At 58.1% G+C, this 21,037-nt stretch overlaps 1 protein-coding gene across 1 annotated transcript; it reads right to left on the bottom strand.

Annotated features, from left to right (window-relative positions):
• Positions 1-6,829: 6,829 nt before the first annotated feature.
• On the bottom strand, positions 6,830-10,034 carry NEUROD2 (neuronal differentiation 2). The gene is made up of 2 exons (XM_005653929.4): positions 9,849-10,034; positions 6,830-8,691 (listed from the first exon to the last, which is right to left on the bottom strand). The coding sequence occupies exon 2, from the start codon at positions 8,684-8,686 to the stop codon at positions 7,538-7,540; it is 1,149 nt and encodes a 382-aa protein (XP_005653986.2). The 5' UTR covers positions 8,687-8,691; positions 9,849-10,034; the 3' UTR covers positions 6,830-7,537.
• Positions 10,035-21,037: the final 11,003 nt, after the last annotated feature.

The raw sequence follows: 21,037 nt of genomic DNA, 5'->3' as shown, positions 1-21,037 counted from the left end.
CCCAGGGCCCCAGAACGTCATCCCCAAACTTCAAATCGTTTGCAACTAGAGCCTCTGCCACCAGAGCCACCGGAGTCTGGAAGATCTGCTTCCTGACACAGGACCCAGAATTCCTGGATCCCTGCAAGCCCTAGAATATTTAGCACCCAGGTGCCTTCTAGAATCTCTGGAATTTCAAATTCCAGAACTCCAGCTCCTGGGCAAATTGTGCCTAGAGCCCCATATTCGGATCATCCTCTCCCTTAGAGAGGGAGACCTGGGCATTGTCTGCTGCCCCCAGAATGGAGGGTTCCACCTGCCTGATACTCTCCGGCTGTCCCCAGCCTTGGCAACCTGCCAAAAACGCAGCCTTTCGAATGAACAATGTGGAAAGGTCAAGCCCCCTGACTCCTACCCCTTTCTGGCAACTCTCTCCCAGCTCCAGTTCCCATCCTGACCCTCCACACGTGCCCTGGCTATCCCACCTCTGCCCACCCCACGTGGCTATGGGAGTCAGCCGGTTGGTTACTGGGCATCTGTGAGCAGGGTGGGCATGAAGAGCCGATGGGGTTTGGTTCTCCCTGGGCAGTCCGTGCTGGTGGAAGGAGAGGAGGCAGGCAAAGGGAGCAAAGAAACTCGATAATGTCGAAGAAGAGGGCACAAGGGTTTGGGTTGTGGATTGTTGGGATGTGTTTTTTAATCTTTCTTTTTTTTTTTCTTTTTTAAAGAAAAAGCCCCCATCCTGTGTCATCATTTTTATGGGATCTGCAATTCTGGCAAAAATCTGTCTTTAATTTAGCTGTCCATATAAAAATCCTCACTGTATAATAATGAACAGATGCCATGGAATTTAAGCTGGAGCCTCGGCTCCTCCCCGCTTTCCCCCCGCGCCTGGCACCGGGCACCGGGCACCGGCTGAGTGGCACAGACTGGCACCAACACGCGAGCGAAGGGTGGGCAGGGGGCGACCTGGGCTTGGCGCCAGGGCACTGGGGTGGTGAAGGGGTGTCCAGGCACCGGGCTTGGCCAGCTGGGAGCTTTTTTCGTGGAGGCATCAAGGGAGAAGTGTCTGAGGAATTTTTCTGTCTTTTTTTGCAAAATGATCAGTAGTTAAGGATTTTGTTTTGGTTTTGCTTAGAGGCTGTGTGGTTCTTCTCAGATTTTTTTTAAGCGCCGCCCTCCCCCCAATATAAACCCAAATGTTTTCAATGTTTTAATTGAGTTGTTTTTAACCCACCCCGTGCACAGCGCCCCGGCCTCTGCCTCAGAGCCCAGCCGATGCTAGACGCTAGTTCGCTGCAAGCGGGATCAGTTCTGCATTCAGCCGGCCCACAGCCTCTGCAGTACCCTGCGCTCCTGTGCCTCCAGGGACTCCTGGGCAGCTCCCGCGGGGCAGGAGTACCCTGTTGCCCTCCAGGAGTCAGGCCGGCTGTGGCCTCTGAGGAGAGAGTGGAAGGGGGCTGCAGAGATGAAGGCAAGAGAGAAAGCCCCACGTGCCCCGCACTGATTCTCTCGCTTTTCCCCAAGAGGAAAGAAAAACTGCGAGTCCAGTGTCCCCTGCGGTCTCAGCCTGCAGTCAGTCATGAAAGCAGGCATCAGCTCAGAATGGGGGGGGGGGTTGGTTCTGAGCACCCCCCCACACCGCCTTGCCTTTAATGCGACTCTGGCGAGAACAGATGTCCCAAGCCGGGCGGACTGCCCAGACCCCGCCCAGCTGTGCCCTTGGTGAAGACTTGGCTAAGGGTAGGAACTGGCATGCAGGTCCCCAAAGCGGGGTGGGGGCTTCCTCAGCCCTGGTGGGACCCGACCTCACCGCAGCCTTGGCCTCCTGGCTAGCGCAGCCTCCGGGCGGGAAGTGGAAGTGCTCCGGGAAAGACCTGTTCCTAATTCAATTAATTCCAAAAAGAGGAATGAGATGCAAACAGAGGTGGAGAGAAGCCCAGAGAAAGGTATGAATAACAGAACACCAGCCCACACTCTATGGAACCCTGGAGCCTCAGTCACAGCCCTGGGTGACCCCTCTGGGCTCCTGTGCTGGAGGCAGGTGAGTAGGCGACACCAGAGCCACACCCCGGAGAACATCTGGGCATCATCTCCACCCAACACAGTACCCCCCCCACCTGCTCCCTTGGCACAGCAGCTTCTAGGGATTCCCTGGTCCTCACCCTTCTGAGCACCCCTGCTTCTCCTCCCTGCACCAGGGGGCTGAGGCCCCCATCCCAGCGGTATCTGTCCCCAGAAACCCATTGCCCCTGTGCCAAATCTGGGCCTTCTCATGCTGGCACTCCCAGGCAGCTGGGATGCTCCTGGTGCTTTAAGAGCAGAGAAAATTTCAGAAAGTAAAACAGCCTTCCCAAGGTGTCTGTGCCCTTTCTTACCACTTCTCAACCAGGAAAACTTTGTCCTGAATTTTAAAAGATGCAGAATGGAAAAGCAGAAGCTGCTTCAGGATTTGGAAAAGGAGTAGAGTTTCAGAATTTCTCACAGCCCAGGTGAAGACCTCTCCTCTGGGCCTGTGCCCAGTGCCTGGGCACCCAGCCCTAAAGAAAGAAAAGTGACAGTGTCTTGGACTGTGAGCTGGATAGCCTGTTGTGACAGCCAAGGCCCATCTGCCCCCTCCCACATCTCTCAAAAACAAAAACAAAAACCTTTCTCCTTTGAGCACATAGGGGCAGGTCAGGTGGAATCCTGGGCTGACCCCGGTGTCACATGGGGGCCCCTGGCTGGTCAGACCTGGTCTGCACTGTCTCTTCTTCTCTCCTTCCTTGAGAATGAAACTGTGGAATCTAGAACTATCTCTCCGTGTCAGTGTTCTCTCAAAGGAACAGATTCTGGTTAGCAGGCAATTTGGGGTTAAGATTCTGAAGAAGAGGAGGAAGCAAAGGTCGCCCAAGAGAGGACAAAATATCTGACCCCCTGCGGGAAATCCCTGCCTCCTCTGGCTGGTGGATTTTCCCATAAAAGGGCAAAAGAGAGCCGTAACCACAAACCCACAGAGTCTAGGGAGTGAAAGGGCTTCTCCGTGGCTGACTCCGGTGGGGCTCAGTTCCCTGGACTGTACTCACTGGTTTATTGCACTGTCCCTCTGGGTGATGAAATCAGAGCTGAGGGTTCCCTGGGGGGTTCGCTGGGGCTCAGGGGCTAACCGTCCAGATCCTGGTTGGAATAGGGTTAAATGGAGAGAAGAGAAGCCAAAGGGCCTTCCCTCTCTTTCCCTGGATCTACAAATGGCTTGGACTCAGAGACACCTCTATTTCCCGGTCACTTCCAAGCGCTGGCCTTTGAGTGGGGATGGGAAAATCAAGGCGGGAAGACGCCGCCTTGACTGATCTCGGCTCCAGCCTTGGGGTTGGCAGCCCAGGGGTTGAGCTGAGCCGGCGGGTTCTGTTTGGAGATCCCGCCGCTCAGGCCAGGGCAAGGAGGGCGTCCTCTCCGCGACTTCTCCCCTCACCCTCTCCCTCCCACCGCTCTGGCCCCTTTTTGCCACCACCCCCCCTTTCTCTTCCTGGAGCTTCTCCGTGTGTGTGTGCGCGCAAGCGGGAGAGAAAGCGAGAGAAAAAGACCTGCGAGGGGGAGTTTGGGGCCGTGTGTCCGCGCGCATCTTCTTCTCCTGCTCATTTCGCCATCTCGCCAGGGAAGTTGAGTGTTGGGGAGGAGGGCGATGGGAGGATACAGCGCTGTCAGAGTGCCGAGAGTGTGGGGGAAGGGTCAGGAATTGGGAAAAGGGAGGCTTTTGTGGACGCCAGGTTCATCAGAAGCAGAGGCGCTAGAGATCCCCGCCCCCAAAAGGGGCCCGGCCACTCCACCTGTCGAGGTGACCACAGATGCAGCGGCCGAAGAGTTGTCAACATCCTTGGAAAGGCGCTGGAATCTGGCTTTCAAAACAGGCATGAGCCGCTTGGGGTAGCCCCAAGAGCAAAGCGCAGAAGTCTGGGGTCTGGCCAGGGGAACCACACAGAGGGGTCTTTTGCTTCCCGCCCCAAGCCACTTGGATGCGGCCCATTCAGGGACTTCAGAGCGGGTTCTAGGAAACCAGCTGAGTGTGGGAGAATCCCAATTAACCTTGCTCTTTGGGCAGGATAAGACTCGGGCCTCGGGATGTGTACGGAGTTCCTTTTCTCTCTAGTTGCCCCTGCCAGGACTGCCCCATGCCAGGCTCAGACCAGACTCCTTCAGATTTGGATCCGAGGTGTGCATCTTACTCCATAGTCTATGCAGGAAGTGAGGGATAGTGAAGGTGGGTCAGCTTCTTTCTTCCAAGAGCAGGGGTGATTTGGAGATCTGAGAGACCCCCTTTGATCACCGACAGGGGTGAATCCTCAGAGCAAAAGGCCCGGTTCTTAATCTCACACTAGAGAATTGATCCTATGAGAATTACAGAGAAGGTGGTGACATTTTGAAAGGACTCCAGTGAAATTCTCCTCAAACTGGGGAAAAATTCTGCCCAGAATCCCGGCAGGCCAGCCGGGAAGGGCCTCAAGCCGCCCGGAGCTCCCCGGGGCCAGGCAAGCTCGGGCCTCCCTCTGGGGCGGGAAAGCGTGAGGCTGGACAAGAGTCAGCACCAGGGAGCGGACAGCTCCCCTCCCGGTCTCTGCTCCGCCTTCCGCTATCCTGGGTTGGAGGAAGGAGGGCAAAGACGTGGGTTGGTCATTTAGGGGAGCCTCGGAGCTCAAGGTCAGAGACTATAATCAGATCCACCCTTTCACACCCAGGAAGTCCCTCTTCAACTCTCTTTCCCTTTCCCCCTTTTTTCAGGGCGTTCTCAGCTTGGGGTCTTGGATCCTCCCTTTAAAAGCCTCAGCATGCCTGACCTCAAGCCCCAGACTCAACACTACAATGCCCGTTTCAGACCTAAAATGAGCAGAAGTGTTTTTGAAAAAAATAATTTCAGTCAGCAGCGTCAGAAACAGTCTGATCCTGGTTCTCCTAAGTGTGTTCAAGCTTTGGAACGGGGGCGGTGGTTGGAGACTTAAACCCTCTCCAGATATTCCAGAGGGAATGTTTCAGGGAAGTCTGTTCAGAGCTGCCTCTGCCCCTGAGGCTCAGAGAAAGAGAACTCTGAGGGGGAAGCAGCTTGGGCAGTAGGACAGGCTCCTCCGCAGTGCCCTTCCTCCTCCCACCTAGTTCTACAGGGAACTGCACTGGCAGGAAAGGGGTTGTTCCTGTGTGGACCAGAGGGTTTCCTGCTGCCTTGCTGGGGCAGCTTGTGGAGTAGGTCAAGCTCCATTCCATCTACCTGGTGGCCTCCTAGACTCAGGCCTCCTCATAGGACTCGGGGGGCGGGGGGGTTCCTCCAACCTCATCAACACCCCTGCAAATTTCAACATTCCTAAGGTTAAAAATGGCTGATTCCCTTGAGTCCCCTGAAACGCAAATTGAAGACTGAAAAGACTTCTTCCATGATTATTTCATCCTCATAACCTGATCGTTTTTTTAAATTTAAAAACATCCCTGTCTGGCTCAAAGGGTTGTCTGTCTCTTCATCTCTACACACTCGTTTTTTGCAACAGTGGGCAGAGGGTTGTAAAATGACTGACCGCTCCCAACTCGGTCATTTTTCAGTGATGAAAAGATAATTTTGTTTTCAAAGGAGGTGTGTGTGCATGTTTGGGAACCGAAGGAGTATAATGAGACTCGTGCAAAGCTCTATGCTGGGGGCGTGTGTGAGTCTGTGTAAGTAAGGTCTGGGAGGGGCAGTGAGTGGAGCTGGTCGGTGCCCGGTGGGTAGGTGTGAGGGGGTTTATAGTGTGGGGATCCCACCCAGGAATGTCCAGGGTCCCTCTCTCTGACCACCGCACAGTCACCTGACTGTTTCTCCATCACCCGGAGCCCCAGCTCAATGCCCGGAATGAAATGAGGCCACCGTGAGAAAGCGGGTCCGGCTTTGCATCTCATTTACATAAATATTTATTAATCGTCATTAAACTGAACAGAAACACGCAATGCACTTCGGGTGTCCGACGGGAGTTTCATCTTCGCTACAAGAGGAAGGTAAAATTGCGTGTGAGTGTGTGGGTGAGTGTGTGGGTGTGTCGCCTGTGGGTTTGCATTTTTGCATCGAGTGTTTGGATGCCTGATCTCCTGCCTCCGGTGGGAAGAGGTTCTCCTTTTGCCCCTTTTTTTGGAAACCTCGAAGGAGCCCTCAGCCCTCTCCCTGCCCACCTGCCAGCCAGAGCCAAGAGCCAAGAAGACGCCTGGACAAGAACCCCCTCTCCAGCCACCGGAAATCGCCGGGTGCCCGGCGCCCACCGAGGCACCATCGGGCAGAGAGGCGGGGCTGCTTCCAGGTCTCGGTCTCCACCCTCCTCCTGGGAAGGGATAGAGGTGCCTGCGGGAAATGGGGGCCGGTGAGCTCTTCTCCCTCTGTCCCCGGATGCCGGCGCCGGGCCTGCGTGTGCGTGCGGTGTGGTGTGCGTGTGTGTCTTTCATGCAAACCCTCCCTCCCCAAACCGACCCCCCCAACAATTTGCCATTCCATACAAATTTGGAAACAGGTTTTTAAAAAACAGCATGACGCACAACAGGGACGGGGCGGGGGAGGGCAGTGGCACTGGGGCCCCAAATCTCCGAGTCACTGATTGTAAGAACCTGGGGAGGGGAGGGGGCAGCGCCGGCCCCCACTTCACCAAAGTGCACAGATCCGCGCTTGGGCGGCGCGGCCCGCGGGCCGGGAGGGGGCACCCCGGGGCCGGGCCGGGCCGCTAGGCTCAGTCAGAACCTCCTTGCATAGATATTTGTGTCTTTTTATTATTGGTAGTAGTAATTTTTTGCCTTTTATTGCTTCTAAAAGTTCTTACTGCGTTTTCTCTCCGATCCGGACTCTGCGTTCGGCCTCCGTCGCCTCTTAGCCTTTTTTTTTTTTTTTTTTTGTATGTTTGTTTGTTTGTTTAAAAAAGGGAAAAGGGAAAAATGGAGTCTAGTTACAAATTGTCTTGGCCTCTCTCTTTCCTCTCCATCCACATTCCCTCCCGCCAAAATTAAAATCACAAAACGCTGAGACTAGGGGCTGGGGACTAGGGCTTCCAGGTCCTGGCTCCGGCGCCTTGACTTCTGCCCTCTTCAAGAAAGAAGGGGCGCCCGGCTCCTTTCTGCCTTGGCAGCTTGGTGTCTGTTTCAATAATAATAATAATAATAATAATAATAATAATAATAATAACAGGAAAACAGTATCCCACCGCTCAGCTGCCCCCTTACCAACGCCTTTGGGCCTGCAGGGGGAAAGGGGAGGAGGAAACCTAAGAGCAAGGATTAGGAATTGGGGGGGGCGTTTGATCTCCAGGGAGTGCCCGAAGAGGGGTCCCTGTAGAAGTACTCCCTGGGAAAGAGGAGGAGGGAACCCCTTGGGGAGAGAGAAGGCAAGTCCCCTGGGGGAAGCGAGGCCCCTGGGACGGGCCACCCACAGGTAAGAGGACCGTGCTGCCCAGGAGAACGGCAGGACACGCGGCCCGCTCCCGCGCCCCACGCCGGGGTAGTTGGGGGTGCCCCTGCGCTGGGGACAGGGCTGGGGGCAGGGGTGCGGGCAAAGGCAAAAGAAAAAGAAAGGGGCGGGCGCGAGGTCTCAGTTATGGAAAAATGCATTGAGCTCCTCGTACATGGGGCCCCGGTCGTGGTGAAGGTGCATATCGTAAGACAAGAGATTCTCCGAGTGGACGCCCCCGCGCACAGCAGACGAGCCAAAGACCAGCCCGTGGCCCGTGGGCCGCGAGCCGGGCAGCGCCGAGTAGTGCATAGAGTAATGGTAGCTCTTCTCGTGGTCGGGCGACGAGTCCTGCTTGAGCGAGAAGTTGCCATTGAGACAGAGCGGGGGGCTGAGCGGGCCCTCATACTCGGAGCTGTTGTAGTCCGGGCTCGCGCCGCCGCCGCCCGCCGCCGCGTACAGCGTCTCGTAGGCGGCGCAGTAGCCGTGGGTCCGCAGGGCGTGCGCCGCACCGCCGCCCAGGCCGCCCGCCGCCTGGCACTGTGCGCCCGCCAGGCGCGAGCACGGGTACGGGTAGGGGTGCATGGCGAACGGGCCGCCCGAGCCGTGGAAGCGGCCCGTGCCGTCGGCGCCCTGCTCCGTGAGGAAGTTGCGCGAGTTGAGCTGCAGGCAGCCAGCCACCAGGTTGGTGGTGGGCTGTGACAGGCCCTTGCACAGCGTCTGCACGTAGGACACCAGGTCGGGCCGCTTGCCCGAGCGCAGGATCTCCGAGAGCGCCCAGATGTAGTTCTTGGCGAGGCGCAGCGTCTCGATCTTGGACAGCTTCTGAGTCTTGGAGTAGCAGGGCACCACCTTCCGCAGGTTGTCCAGCGCCGCGTTCAGGTCGTGCATGCGGTTGCGCTCGCGCGCATTCGCCTTCTGCCGCCGCAGCTTGGAGCGCTCCAGGCGCGCCTTGGTCATCTTCCGCTTCTTGGGGCCGCGCTTCTTGGGTCGCTCGCCCTCTGCCTCGTCCAGCCCTTCCTCTTCCTCCTCTTCCTCCTCCTCCTCGCCCCCCAGCTCGCCTTCCTCCTTGACCTCGGCCAGCGCGGCCTCCGGCACCTCGTCTGCACGGAGAGGGACGGGCTTGGCCGCCCGGGCGGGCCCCGGAGCCCCGGGCCCCGGCGGAGGCGGAGGTGGCGGCGGCGCGTCACCCTTGTCGCTCCTCGGCTCGTCGTCGTCGCCGTCGCCCCAGCTGGCGAACTTGGGCACGTCCGAGAGGAGACCAGGCTCGCTGAACAGGCGGGTCAGCATGGTGCCTGAGGGCGCCCGGCGGGCGGGAAGGGGAGACAGAGAGCACAGAGTGAGGGGCGCGCTGGGGTCATGCCCTCCCCCACCAACCCGCCTCCAGCCCCGAGTCAGGTGCGGGTTCCTGCCTGGGGGCCCTGGATGCCCACCTCCTCCGCCGGCCCCACCCCAAGCCAGCCCAGCCCAGCCCACCCCAGCCCCAGCCACCCGCCCGGGATCTCGGCCCAGGCCCTTTCCCCGGCGCTGGGCCCCGGCTCCACCCCTCGCCTGAACGAGGGGCCGCTCCCCGCGCCGAGTCCTCTCCGGGTCTGGACAGGGAAGGAGCAGGGGCTTTGGGGGACAGATCTCTTCGCTGGGGGTGGGGTGGGGGGGAAGGCGGCGCGATCGCCCAGAAAGCCCCTTCTCTTCCGGCGGTGGAGGAAGGCTGGGCAGCCGCCGGTGGGGACAGCTGCCCCGCTCGGCAGCTCCGGCTGCCCGGGCCCCTCCGCCCGGCTCCCCCACCCTCCCGTGGCTCTCACCCCCACGCTCCCTAATCCAATTTGCAACTTGGCCGCGCGCCGCCCTCGGCTCGGCCCCCACCCCCGCAGCCCCAATTCCAGAGGCGGGAGGATCGTCTCCTCCAGCCGGGCGTCCCCAGCTCCCGGAGCCGGCTCGGGGCGGCGAGGACTGAGAAATCCCGGCGTGGGGTGGAGACTGAGAGAAGCGAGCCCCGTCCGTCTCCCCTGCGGTCAGGGACCCCCTTCCCCCCTTTAAACTGCCTCCCTCCTACACGGCTCTTCAAATCTCGTTGTATTTCAGGATCGATGGAAAAAAACCCAAATTTGTTTGTTTGCTTCTCTCTCTCTCTTTTTTTCGGTGGTGGGGAAAGGTCGAAGGTTCCTCCGGGACAGCCATGGGGGGGGGTTTCCCATCTCAGCCCCTTCACGCCCCCTCATAACCCTGCTTCCTCCTCCTCCCCAAGCCCATCGCAGGCAGAGACACCTCCCTCCGCAGCCCCCAGAGCTGCTGCCCCTAGGGGAGAGGGAACCCGGGGCGCCTCCGGTGCCCACCCCATGAGGGGGCAATGTCCCCGGAAGGGCGGCTTTGGGAAACCTACTGTCGGCAGAAGAAGCCGCCCCCCCACCCCCCAACCGGGGGGTCAGATCAAGCTCCCTTTCGGACAACTTACCTCGGAGAGGAGTCAAGGGGAGAGGGGAGGGGAGGGGGGGGAGGGGGGCAAGAGAGAGAGGGGGGAGAAGAGGAATCTTCTCGCTTATTTCATTGTTCCCCCATCTTCAGGGAGCGGGGGCAGCGGCTCCTCAAGGCGGCAGGCGCCGGCGTCTTCAGAGCGCCATGCGAACCGCGGAGCGAGTGTGGCATCTCTACCAGGCGGGGTACCAGCCTCTATGCCAGGCCATATGGGCTTGGCACGTCACGGGCAGCAGCTATCACATGAGAGACGGTGATTGGCATGCGTCTGCATTGGGGGAGAGCCGGCTCCCCCGGGACCCGCCGCCATCTGTCACTCTCTACTCCAAAAAAAAAAAAAAAAAAAAAATTAAATAAATAAAGGAAATAAATAAATATCTCTGCCGCCCTCCCCGCCCAACGCAGGGAAAGCAGGGATTGAGAGGGAGGTAGGAGGAGTTGCCCCCCTTGGATATAGAGTTCCCCACATGGGAACAATGGGGTAGCGAGGCTGGAAACTGGGGGTTTGCGGTGTCCCCAATTCTGTGCTCCCTCTGGGGTCCAGCTCTGCCCATCTCCTCCTTTGCAGGTCCCCAAAGGTGGGTCAGGGACCAGACCCTGGGGTCTGGAGAAAGGACCTCTAGGTTTGCCTCCCCCCCAGGAGGGTTCCCTCGGTCACAAAGGGACAGCTGAGGCCCCCTCCCAGGGTGGGCGTTGGGGGTGTCCCTGGCCTCAGCCCCATAGGTAGATGTTGGCACCGTGCCATCCCTCATCCCTGTCTGCCCCTCCCCCACCCACCCTCACGCACACACAACATATGTGGCTGAACGAAATTCAAACCAAGGGAAAGACAGAGAAAAGGAAAGACTTGCCTGGATGTCTGTGCCTCTGCATGGGCGTGTGCGTGTCTGTGGGGACATGTGTGTGTGTCTGTGGAGTCAGCCGACAGGAGCGATCTCCTTGGCTGTTGGGGGGGGCGTATGAATGTTGGGATGGGGATGGAAAGGAACCCCCAGGATGAGCCTATACACCCACTGTCTGGGGGTGGGGGAGAGGGCGAAGCCTCGATCCCTACTCCAGAAACCTCTCCCTCCTCTCCCCCCACCTTCCCTGCCCAGCATCCCCTCCCCCTGCTAGGTAAGCCACCAGTGCCCCCGCCCCTGTTGTTTTCTCTCTTGGCCTTGGACTCGCTTATTTGAGGGAGGAGGGGGCAGGGCTGGGCATTGCCTAAAGTTCCTAGAGGATTCTCAAACATTCCCCTCCCCCTGCAAAAAATACAGAAAGTACTGAAGCCAAATCCAGCAGTCTTGAGAATAGCCAAAGGGAGGTAGGTCAGACAGGTGTCTGGATAAGGAAGGTAGGAAACTGCTGTTTTATCTTACAGTTCACCTTTCAACCCTCTCACTGGGCCAGACACAGATGCACATGGCACAGGTTGAGGGAGGTAGCTTTAGACCCACAGGGGCGCACGCACACGCGCGCGCACACACACGTTCCTAACTCTGTGGTGCAGAAAACAGATACACATCCCTACTCTGATTCAGGCGTGTAAGCAGGTAATCACAACCAGGTGTAGGGAGGCCCTTGTCCACACCCTTATTCAGGCATTTGTGTTTCAGACCCACATTTCCTGTCCCTTCCCCGCTCCAGCTTCCAGAGGCTTCAGTTATCCCTTAACCACACACTTTGAGGTCAACCACGCGCCAAGCACTGCGTGGTGCAAAGACAGGGGTTTCATCGTCAGTCTGGACAGGCACCCATTTCTCCCTCTAGGACCTCCAGAAGGGGTCCTGGGCTGCTAGATGCTGATTTGGTGCCTGGTAGAATGAATTACAAGCTAAGCAGAGGCACACGGGATGGCTAAGGAGGCCTTGGAGGAGGGGGTGCTGGCCCTGTGTGAGGCCATCAGAGGCACTTGACCAGGTACCAAAAGGCACCTCAAACTCTCTTCTATGGAGGCCCATAGAGAGGGACTGATTCACCCAGAAACACCCAGTGGAGAGCAGAGCTGGGTCTAGAACCCAGGGGCTTGACTCCCGGCTCTGTGCTCCTTCTACAATCCAAGCATCTGCCTCAGGGGTCCCCATGGATGAGAAGTCCGTGGTAAGTTTACCTCCACTCCTACATCCTGGTCCTAGGAAGGCAGACTTCCATTTATAGCAGATGGTCTGGGGCGCTCAGCATGGCAGCGAGAAGAGCCAGAGGACAGGCCCCAGGTGGGCCGAAGACTCAGGCGTGCTGGCTGGGGCCCTTTTCACGTTTGAGCACAGCCTCTAAGGCTTTACTGTCCCTTAATTGAGGGTGAGGGTCTTCAATCCTGACACATGGTCCTTCTTGAGCCCCCAGTCATATGGTGCTTTGAGTACATGCACATGCTTTGGGCTCCAATTCCGGGCCAGCCCTATTTACCAGCTTTCGAGCGGCTGAACGCCTTAAGGAAGTTACATGACAGCTCTCAGTCTTGATCTCTCCATCTGTAAAATGGGGACAATTATGCTCCACCTCACAAAGCTGTCATTGGTACTAAATGGGATGGGCGTGTAATGAACTTGGCACAGGCCTGCAGTAAAGTGCACCTTTAATAAGTGCCATCTCTTGCTTTTATTCTTTTGTTTTTTATTTTTATTTTTTGTCTTTTTGCCTTTTGAGGGCTGCTCCCGGGGCATATGGTGGTTCCCAGGCTAGGGGGTCTAATCAGAGCCGTAGCCACTGGCCTACGCCAGAGCCACAGCAACGCGGGATCCAAGCCGCGTCTGTGACCTACACCACAGCTCATGGCAACACTGGATCCTTAACCCACTGAGCAAGGGCAGGGACTGAACCCGCAACCTCATGGTTCCTAGTCGGATTCGTTAACCACTGAGCCGCGACAGGAACTCCCATCTCTCGCTTTTATTAAAGCACTTTATAAAACTGTAACATGCTTGACAATATCAATTTCTTGCACATACTGCCCCCCCAACACACACACCCATTTAGAAGGCTTTGTCTGCATGGAGCTGAGTTTCTGTTGACCTAATGGGAGAGTGAATGGGTGAGGAAGTGAAGGAATGCTCCCTTGGGGTCCAAAGATACCCCCTGCCCTTTCCTTTAAATACCCAGGGTTGGGTTAAGCCTCACAGGCCCCTACCAGCTCTGCTTTCTGCTCCAGGCAGGAGGCAGACCTCCCAAGGATGGGGGAGCCCTGCAGAGATTCCTCCATCTGTCCCCCATCTCCTATCAGGAATGACCTCAGCCCCCGGGAGAAGGAGGCCTGGGAGTAGGGGGGACATACCTGGGGGTATGGGGGACCTTATCCCCCTCAGTCTGTTTGCTGCCCCTGTCTTTTCTTCCTTCAGAAAAATGGAACAAGTTTTTCTCACTCGACACATTTCAACTTTTTTTTTAGAAGATACAATAAAAAACAGGGGAAAATTGGAACAGAGGGAGGTGTGGGATGGGCCCGCCTTAGACATGGGCTTGAAAGAGGGATCGCGCACACGTGGCCACATACACACGAACAAGCGTGAACATCCACGGACCTGCGTGCTCCTCTCCGTGCACCCAGAGATGCCGAGACGCCGTGATGGAGGGACAGAAAGAGCCAGAAATGGAAGGAAGGAGACGGAAGGAGAAGGACACCCAGAGATGCCATCTGTTCCTCCCCCTGGCATTGGGGGAAGGGAATTGGTGAGGGGCCTGGTCCCCTCCGGGTCTCTGAGAGGGAAAGGGGAAGGGTGGGCACCTCAGCCAGGCCTGGAAGACGCCCATTTCTGCAGCCCACCCCATCCAGAGGGCTGGGAGCTGAGGGTCTGAGGTTCCCATGGAGACCTAGCCCGGTCCCAGGGGAGGCCACAGTCTGGGCACCTAAAATGGCCGCCTCGCAGGGGTGGCGGCCATTTTGTGCAGGCGAGGTCCTGAGAGGGGGGCGGGGGTGCAGCGGGGAGACGAGGGCGGGGCCAGGTCATTCCTGGGCGGTCCAGGCAGTCCTGCTTAGAGGACCGGAGAATGTTCTAGGAAACTGCTCTCTTTACACCCCCTGCTCCACCAGAACCCCCCCAAAAACAAAACACACACAAATCTGTAAACCTCCACCCCATTCTGACACCCAGAGGACACCTAGCCGGACCCCGCTGCCACCAGCACCCCCAGCAGCACCACCTTGCTCCAAATCAGATTGGGGGGGGGCAGGTGTGCTGGAGAAGGAGACTTGATTTCCCACCAAACCACCGTGGGGAGCAGGTGGAGTCGAACCCAGGCGTCCATCCCCTGGCCACCGCCCTCCGACTGTCTCTCCCGGGGCTGAGGGGGGCAGGCAGGTGAAGGATGAGGACAGGAGCAGAGTGAGGCCGGGGGCTTCTGCTCGTCTCGCCCGCACCTCTGAGCTGAGGGGCAGCGCAGGAGTGTGGGGACCCTCTGCGGGCCTGTGCTCCTGGCACTGGCTGGGCTGCGGGGAAGGAGGAAGGGGAGGGGGCAGGCTGGCGACGCCCAGAGGCCGACTCTCCCCCCAGTTCAGACGCTCGAGGCTTCCTCCTGAGGCACCGGGGCACCTGCCCACCCCCCTCCCCGGCCCCCTGCCCACCTCAGGTCCAAAAGGACGTTGGGGGAGGGGGACCTGCCGCCTCTGCCCCGCTCTGGGGTGGGCACCTGCCCCGCTGCCCCCTCCCCCCGCCCGCCGCAGTGTTCTGGGGAGCGGCGGGCACGCCAGATGGCGTGGCTGAGAATGCGGCGACGTTGCCGGGAGGTGAGGGCTGGCACGGGTGATATGCGGCTGCGTGCCTTGTGGTGCCACTGGGGAGGGGGGAGGGGGAGGACGGGTGAGGTGTAGCCCCCCTCCTCCGTGCTGACCTCCTGTCCTGACCTCCAGCTCACTACCAGGATTCGCTTGGACTTCACTGCCTGAGCCCTGGGCTCCTGCTCTGGGCCTAGGCCCCACCCAGATGTATATAGGTGGGCACATGCCCTCGGGCTGGGCATGATCTGAGAGTCCTAGATCAGACCTCTGCAGCACCCGCACCCCCCACCCCCACCCCCCAATCTGGGACAAAGAGCAACAGAGGAGACCCTGCAAAGCCAACCCCCCAGGATTGTTCCCTGAGCTAAAAGTAGAGTGACCTTTGCCCCGTAACCTTTGACTTCTGGCTTCTGAACCCTGTTTTTCTTTTTCTTTTTCTTTTTTTTTGCTTTTTAGGGCTGTGCCCACAGCATATGGAGATTCTCAGGCTCGCGGTTGCATAAGAGCTGTAGCCACTGGCCTACACCACAGCCACAGCCACACTAGCTCCAAGCCGCATCTGCAACCTACACCACAGCTCACAGCAACGGTGGGCTCCTTAACCCACTGAGCTAGGTCAGGGATTGAACATGTGTCCTCACGGATTCTAGTCAGATTCCTTTCCACCGAGCCACGACAGGAAATCGAAGCCCTATTTTTCTGAAAAGAGCTCCCTCCTTGATGGGCCTTGGTCCCTTTTATCCTTCAAACTTATTCTCTTACCAAGTGGTTCTGGGTTGGACACCTCCTCCTGGGAGCCTTCCCAGGCAGCTTCAGTACTTACCACCTGTGTTAGGAGGATCCATTCACCCATGTCGCCCTGACTGGACCGTGGTGGCTACTCCATCTCAGCAGTCTCGGGCTTCCCACAAGTCCTGCTCAATAAACGCTCCTTGCATTAACGCCTGGCTGACCTACAGGGTTTGGGGTCCTGGAGTCTTTCTCCAAAGAATCTCCTAAAGTAGAAAGGTCCAGGTCTGGGATCAGGTCCTACGCCCTCGGCCCTCCTCTTGCCTTTCGTACAAAGTCCAGTCTGGGGACAAGCACTTGGGGTGGGGGGCAGGTCACAGATTTCCCTCAAAGTAGCTTTCAGAGCGAGGGCTTTGGGCAGGGAGGCTGAGCCTCGGCCTGCTCCATCCCCTTCCCTGGGCCCCAAGCTCTGCTCCTGAGGCCACAGGAGACCCCACACTGCCTCTCCCTGCAGGGTGGTTCCTGTCCAGCTCTAGACCCCCTTCTCCGGGCCTCACGCCTCTCAGCAGGCTCAGAGCCCCCTCCTTCCTCTCCCGACCCCACCCCTTCCCTGCGTGGGGTGAGGGCATCTCTCCGAGGGGAGGGGAGGGGAGGGGAGGTCCATGGACACAGCTGAGTCCCACTCCCACTGCTACTTCTTCTTTGCTGATGCTGCTCCCTGAAGAAGCCACCCTTGAAAATCTCAGCGCTTTTTGTCCTGTGGACCTGGCCCAGGCTCTCCTCCCTTGGGAAGTTCTGGCTTCCCTCGGGCCCTTGCTCCTCTGGCTTCCCGCCTAGGACTGAGGCTGTTCACCGTGCCTGACCCATCTCAAAGGCAGTCTGTGGCTCCCCATCCCCTGCTAGCATTCAGGCCATGCTCCTTAGGGGACACCCTGATCTGGCTACTGCCAACCGTCTCGACACTTGTCCCTGCCGTGAACTCTGCCCCTCGGCCGCTCTAAACGGCTTCAGCTTTCACAAGCCACATGCCTACGAATCTTTACTCGGGTCATTCCCTCTGCCTGGAGCACCCGCTCCGCTTTCCTCACTATTTATTAATTTATTTGCTTTTTAGGGCCGCAGGTGTAGCATATGGAAGTTCCCAGGCTAGGGGTAGAATCGGAGCTACAACTGCCAGCCCACACCACAGCCACGGCCATGCCGGATCCTTAACCCACTGAGCGGGGCCTCATGGATACTAGTTTATTTTTGCTGAGCCACAACCAGAACTCTTCCTCACTTTTCAAGCCTAAGCATCACCTCCTCCAGGAAGTCTCCCTGGATTGGGTGCCCCTCCTCAGTCTCCCCTAAGCCCCCTACCCACCTCTGCTGAGGTGGCACAGGCCACGACCTTTGCCTCGTGGGTCCCCCCAACACCTGGAAGGCAGGAACTGAACCCCGGGTCTGGCACCCATAATATTCTCCATAAGTGGTTGTGGCAACAAAGGCCTGTCCTGCCACTGCCCAGAAACTGAAGCCTGTAGCCAGGGCAGGACACTGGCCCATGGGAAGCTCCTTCTCAAAATCCTCCCTCCTTTCCCCTCAGCCTCCCACCAATCCTAGCGTTGACATGGAACGTCAGCCTTCCCCTCTGTAAAATGGGTGTGCTAATTACAATAAGATGCCTGTCTGCTAAGCTTCAAAGGAACAAACAGGTGTGGAAGGGCTGCCTCTGCCACAGTCCTGTCCAGGTATGGCTGCTTTGGCCTCAGGCCCCTGATTAACCCATTATTTTTTATTTATTTGTTTATTTATTTTTGCTTTTCAAGCCAATACCTGCAGCATATGGAAGTTCCCAGACTAGGGGTCAAATCTGAGCTGCAGCTGCTGGCCTGCACCATGGACACAGCAGCGTGGGATCTGAGCTGCATCAGCAACCTACACTGCAGCTCACGGCAGCACCAGATCCTTAACCCACTAAGCAGGGCCAGGGATCAAACCTGCATCCTCATGGATGCTAGTTGGGTTCATGACCGCTGAGCCATGACGGGAACTCCTATTTTTTAAAAAAGTCTTTGTTCCTAAAGCTCTGTTCATCACCACATCTTTGCTTTGCCTTTCCTGTCAATTTTCCACGTGAGCAGCTGGGATGTCTTGGCCCTGGCCCTCCGTGTGTCCTCCCAGGAAGGCAGTCAGATGAAGAGGGAGCTTGAGGCGGTCACAAGAGTGCCAGACTCTTAGCAGGGGCTCAACCCTGGTCAAATCACATAACCCTCTGCTTCCTCATCTGTAAAATGGGAATGGTGCCGCCTGCCCCCAGCTCATCTGTCACAGCACTGATGGGAGACGCACACTTGGGGTGGTTAAATCCTGACTGATGGTGAATGGTGGCCACCTTATGGCCGGTGCAGGGTCATGGGAAGAGCCCAGTACCAGTCTGCGTCCCAGGCTCTCTTTCTTTTTTTTTTTTTTTTTTGGTCTTTTGTCTTTTTAGGGCCACACCTGCAGCATATGGAGGTTCCTAGGCTAGGGGCCTACACCACAGCCACAGTAATGTGGGATCTGAGCTGTGTCTGTGACCTACACCACAGCTCACGCTCACAGCAACACTGGATCCTTAACCCACTGAGCAAGGCCAAGGACCGAACCCGCAACCTTATGGTTCCTAGTCGTGTCTCATTGTTAACCACTGAACCACGATGGGAAATCCCAGGCTCCCTTTCTTTTCTTTTCTTTTCTTTTTTGTTTTTTAGGGCCACACCCACGGCAGATGGAGGTTCCCAGGCCAGGGGTCGAATTGGAGCAGCAGCTTCCATCCTACACCACAGCCACAGCAATGGGGGGATCTGAGCCACATCTGCAACCTACACCACAGCTCACAGCACCACCGGGTCCCTGGCCCATGGAGCAAGGCCAGGGATCAAACCCGCAGCCTCATGGATCTTAGTTGGGTTCATTAACTGCTGAGCCACGAAGGGAACTCTCCAATGCTGGATCCTTAACCCACTGAGTGAGGCCAGGGATCGAACCTGCATCCTCTGGGATGCTAGTCAGTTTCCTAACCCGCTGAGCCACAATGGGAACACCGCAGGCTCCCTTTCCTCCACATGAGCTCTGCCTCAAACTTGCCTATGTCTTGGGCACTTCCTGATTTCCTCCACTGGAAGTCAGAGCCAGAGGTCCAGCCTGGGGCCTTCTGGAGGCCTGATGCTGGACAGTGCTCTGCTGCCTCTCTCAAGCCCAGCATCGGTGCATGGGGGCACTTAAGGCTGGCAGTGGGCACAAAAGACCCACAGCTCTGGTAGAGTCTGTGCTCAAAGGAGGACCGCCTCAAAGGGCCATGCGGGGGGATGTCCACAGAGGGCACAGCAAAGGCAGGAGGTCACAGTTTAACCAGAGACCTCTTGGCTTAGCCCCTTGGGAGACTGGAGCCCAAGACAGTGTAATGGGACTGAGCCATTACTTCCCTAGTTCAGTACCCTGGGGGGGTCGGGGGTGGGCTGGGGCAGGGGGTCTAGGGGTAGGAGCCTCCTGGCCCAGTGCCCCACCTCGCAGCTAAGGAAACCACGGCACACAGAGGGGAAGCGAACTGCCCCTTGTCACACAATAAGTGGTGACAGAGCTGGGACTAGAAACTAGGACCCAGATTACCATTTTGGGGTCTTCCTGACCCTGGGGGCTTGGGACTCTCTGTAATGATGGAAAATGTAATCCATAATAATGACAATGACAATGACAGCCGTAGTGTTATCTGTGTCAGGCCCTGGCTTCACACACACAGTCTTCTTTCATCCTCACCATGACCTCAGGATCGCCACTTAAACACCAGGATGCTGATGCTGAAGCACAGAGAGGTAAGGGTACTGTGCCAAGGTCACACAGCTATTACATGACAGAGTCTGGATTTGAACCCAGCTCTGACGGACTCACTTTTACAAAGGGTGTTCCTTGCTCTGAAACCCAGATGATCTCTACACAGTGGGGACCAGGAGACCCTACAATAAAGAGGGGAAGGAGGGCACCCGACTGCAGTTCTACTCATGGGTAGGTGGGGACCCCCTTTCTACAGGGAGAGGGACAGTCACACGAAACATGGGGTTTCTCCACCTTGTATCCCTCTTCCCTTGGCTCCTTGCAGACCCAGTGAAGTGCTTCCTTCACTGCCTGCCGACCCCCCTCACCCGGAAATGTCTCCTGTTCCTCTGGCCACCGGCTCCACGTTGAGCACTTGGGAGGGACAGACCAGTTGGAACCCCAGCTTTACCACCCGATCACTAGCCACCTGCCACCCCATTGTGTTTTTCCATCTGTAAAATGGGAATGCCTCTACCTCACGGAATCTTTGTGAGAATTCGAAGTGAAGCGATGTTCTATGAGTAAGCGCCTGGCACCCTGTGAGCCCTTGCCAGTCTCTCCATCTCCTCCTCCCTCTCCCCCTCGCTTTCTCCCGGCTCTCTCCGCACCACCCCTGCCCCGTGCCTGGCAGAGGGCCTGGAGAGCCCCAGCCGCCCGATCCGGGCTCGAAGCCTGCCCTCCTGCCTGCCAGGCTCCCTCGGCACGTGCCCCGCGCCCCCTGGGACTGCGCCACCTCCTGGGCTGTCTCGGCGGGCGCCCTCTGGCCCCGAGCCCGGCTCGCGCCGCCGGTCGCCTCCCGAAAGGGGGTCCAACCCGCGGCTGGGAGGTGGGGTCGGCGGGGGCGGGCAGCGGCGGCGGCGGCTGCGGCGGGAAGAGGACGCTGCCCCTTTAAGGTGCCACCGCCGCGTGGCGAGGAAACAGCTTGTGCCAGCCCCATTCCGCCCGGCTCCGCTCGCAACAAGAAACACAATGCATAACAATCAGGCGCGCGCTTGGAGCTGTGCCACGCGACGGGGGCGGGGCGGGGCCGCGGGCGGGGCGGGGGCGCCCGGGTCGCGACCCCCGACCGGCGTCCGGAGGCCACGGGCGGGCCCCGGCCCCGCGCTGCCCCGCGCGGCCGTTCCGCACCCAGCGAGGTGGCCCTGCGCCCTGGCGCCCCCTGCTTCGCCCGGCTCGCCTCCCCCTCCCTCCCCGCCTTCGCGCTCCCTACAAAGTTCATTCCCACTAACTCTTTTCCAGGCCACTTCCCCCTCACATCTGACAATCCGGGGCCCCTCATTCTCCCAGTAATCACTCCACTGCACTAATTGCACATGCAAATATGCAAATGCGTATTAATTAATTACTATACTAATTAGTTCTGTGGTATTTGCGAGTAATAAATCATTGGATGGGAGCGAGGAAGCTGGAGACCTGGCCCATTTTCATTCTGCATAAAATTTTAATGGTCTCTCTGGCTGATCCGGGACGGCAGCGCGCGGAGAGGCTCTTAAAGGGCCAGTGGCAGCCGGAAGGGGCAGGAGCGCAGAGCGCAGGGCGACCCCGGCGCTGGGCGGCCTTGGAGGTGCAGCCCCACGGCCTGCAGAGATGGTCTCCAGCAAGGGGGTGACTTTGCCACTCCCCTCCTGGGCTAAGTGTCCTCCTGGGTGGCTTCTAAGGAGAGAATCCGGGCCAGAGGAAGAGGAGGAGGAGGCTGAGCTCGGCTTCTTTAAGAAGGGAAAGAGGGCAAGGAGCTGTGAGAGGCCAATGCCAAGGCCTCCCGGGCCCCAGAGAGACAGATACGAAGACTATCTCCAGGATGGCTGAGTAAACTGAGGCACCGGACAGGCCCAGCTTAGCGCTTACCCCAGCCTGTCACCAGGGGAAGGAAGCCGCTAGGAGGTCCTGGTACCCCAATCTTGTCTTGCCTCTGG

This window comes from Sus scrofa, chromosome 12 (assembly GCF_054392235.1).
Source record: "Sus scrofa isolate SSC_HxYL_T2T_F1_AM1 chromosome 12, Sscrofa_HxYL_maternal_Yorkshire_Landrace_v2.0, whole genome shotgun sequence".
Classification (NCBI taxonomy): Eukaryota; Metazoa; Chordata; class Mammalia; order Artiodactyla; family Suidae; genus Sus; species Sus scrofa.
Note: the sequence above shows the minus strand (reverse complement) of the source record. Positions and strands in the feature narration are given on the sequence as shown.

Excerpts from the sequence above, each read along its gene's own strand:
- NEUROD2 (XM_005653929.4), bottom strand. The coding sequence starts at position 8,686 with ATGCTGACCCGCCTGTTCAGCGAGCCTGGTCTCCTCTCGGACGTGCCC.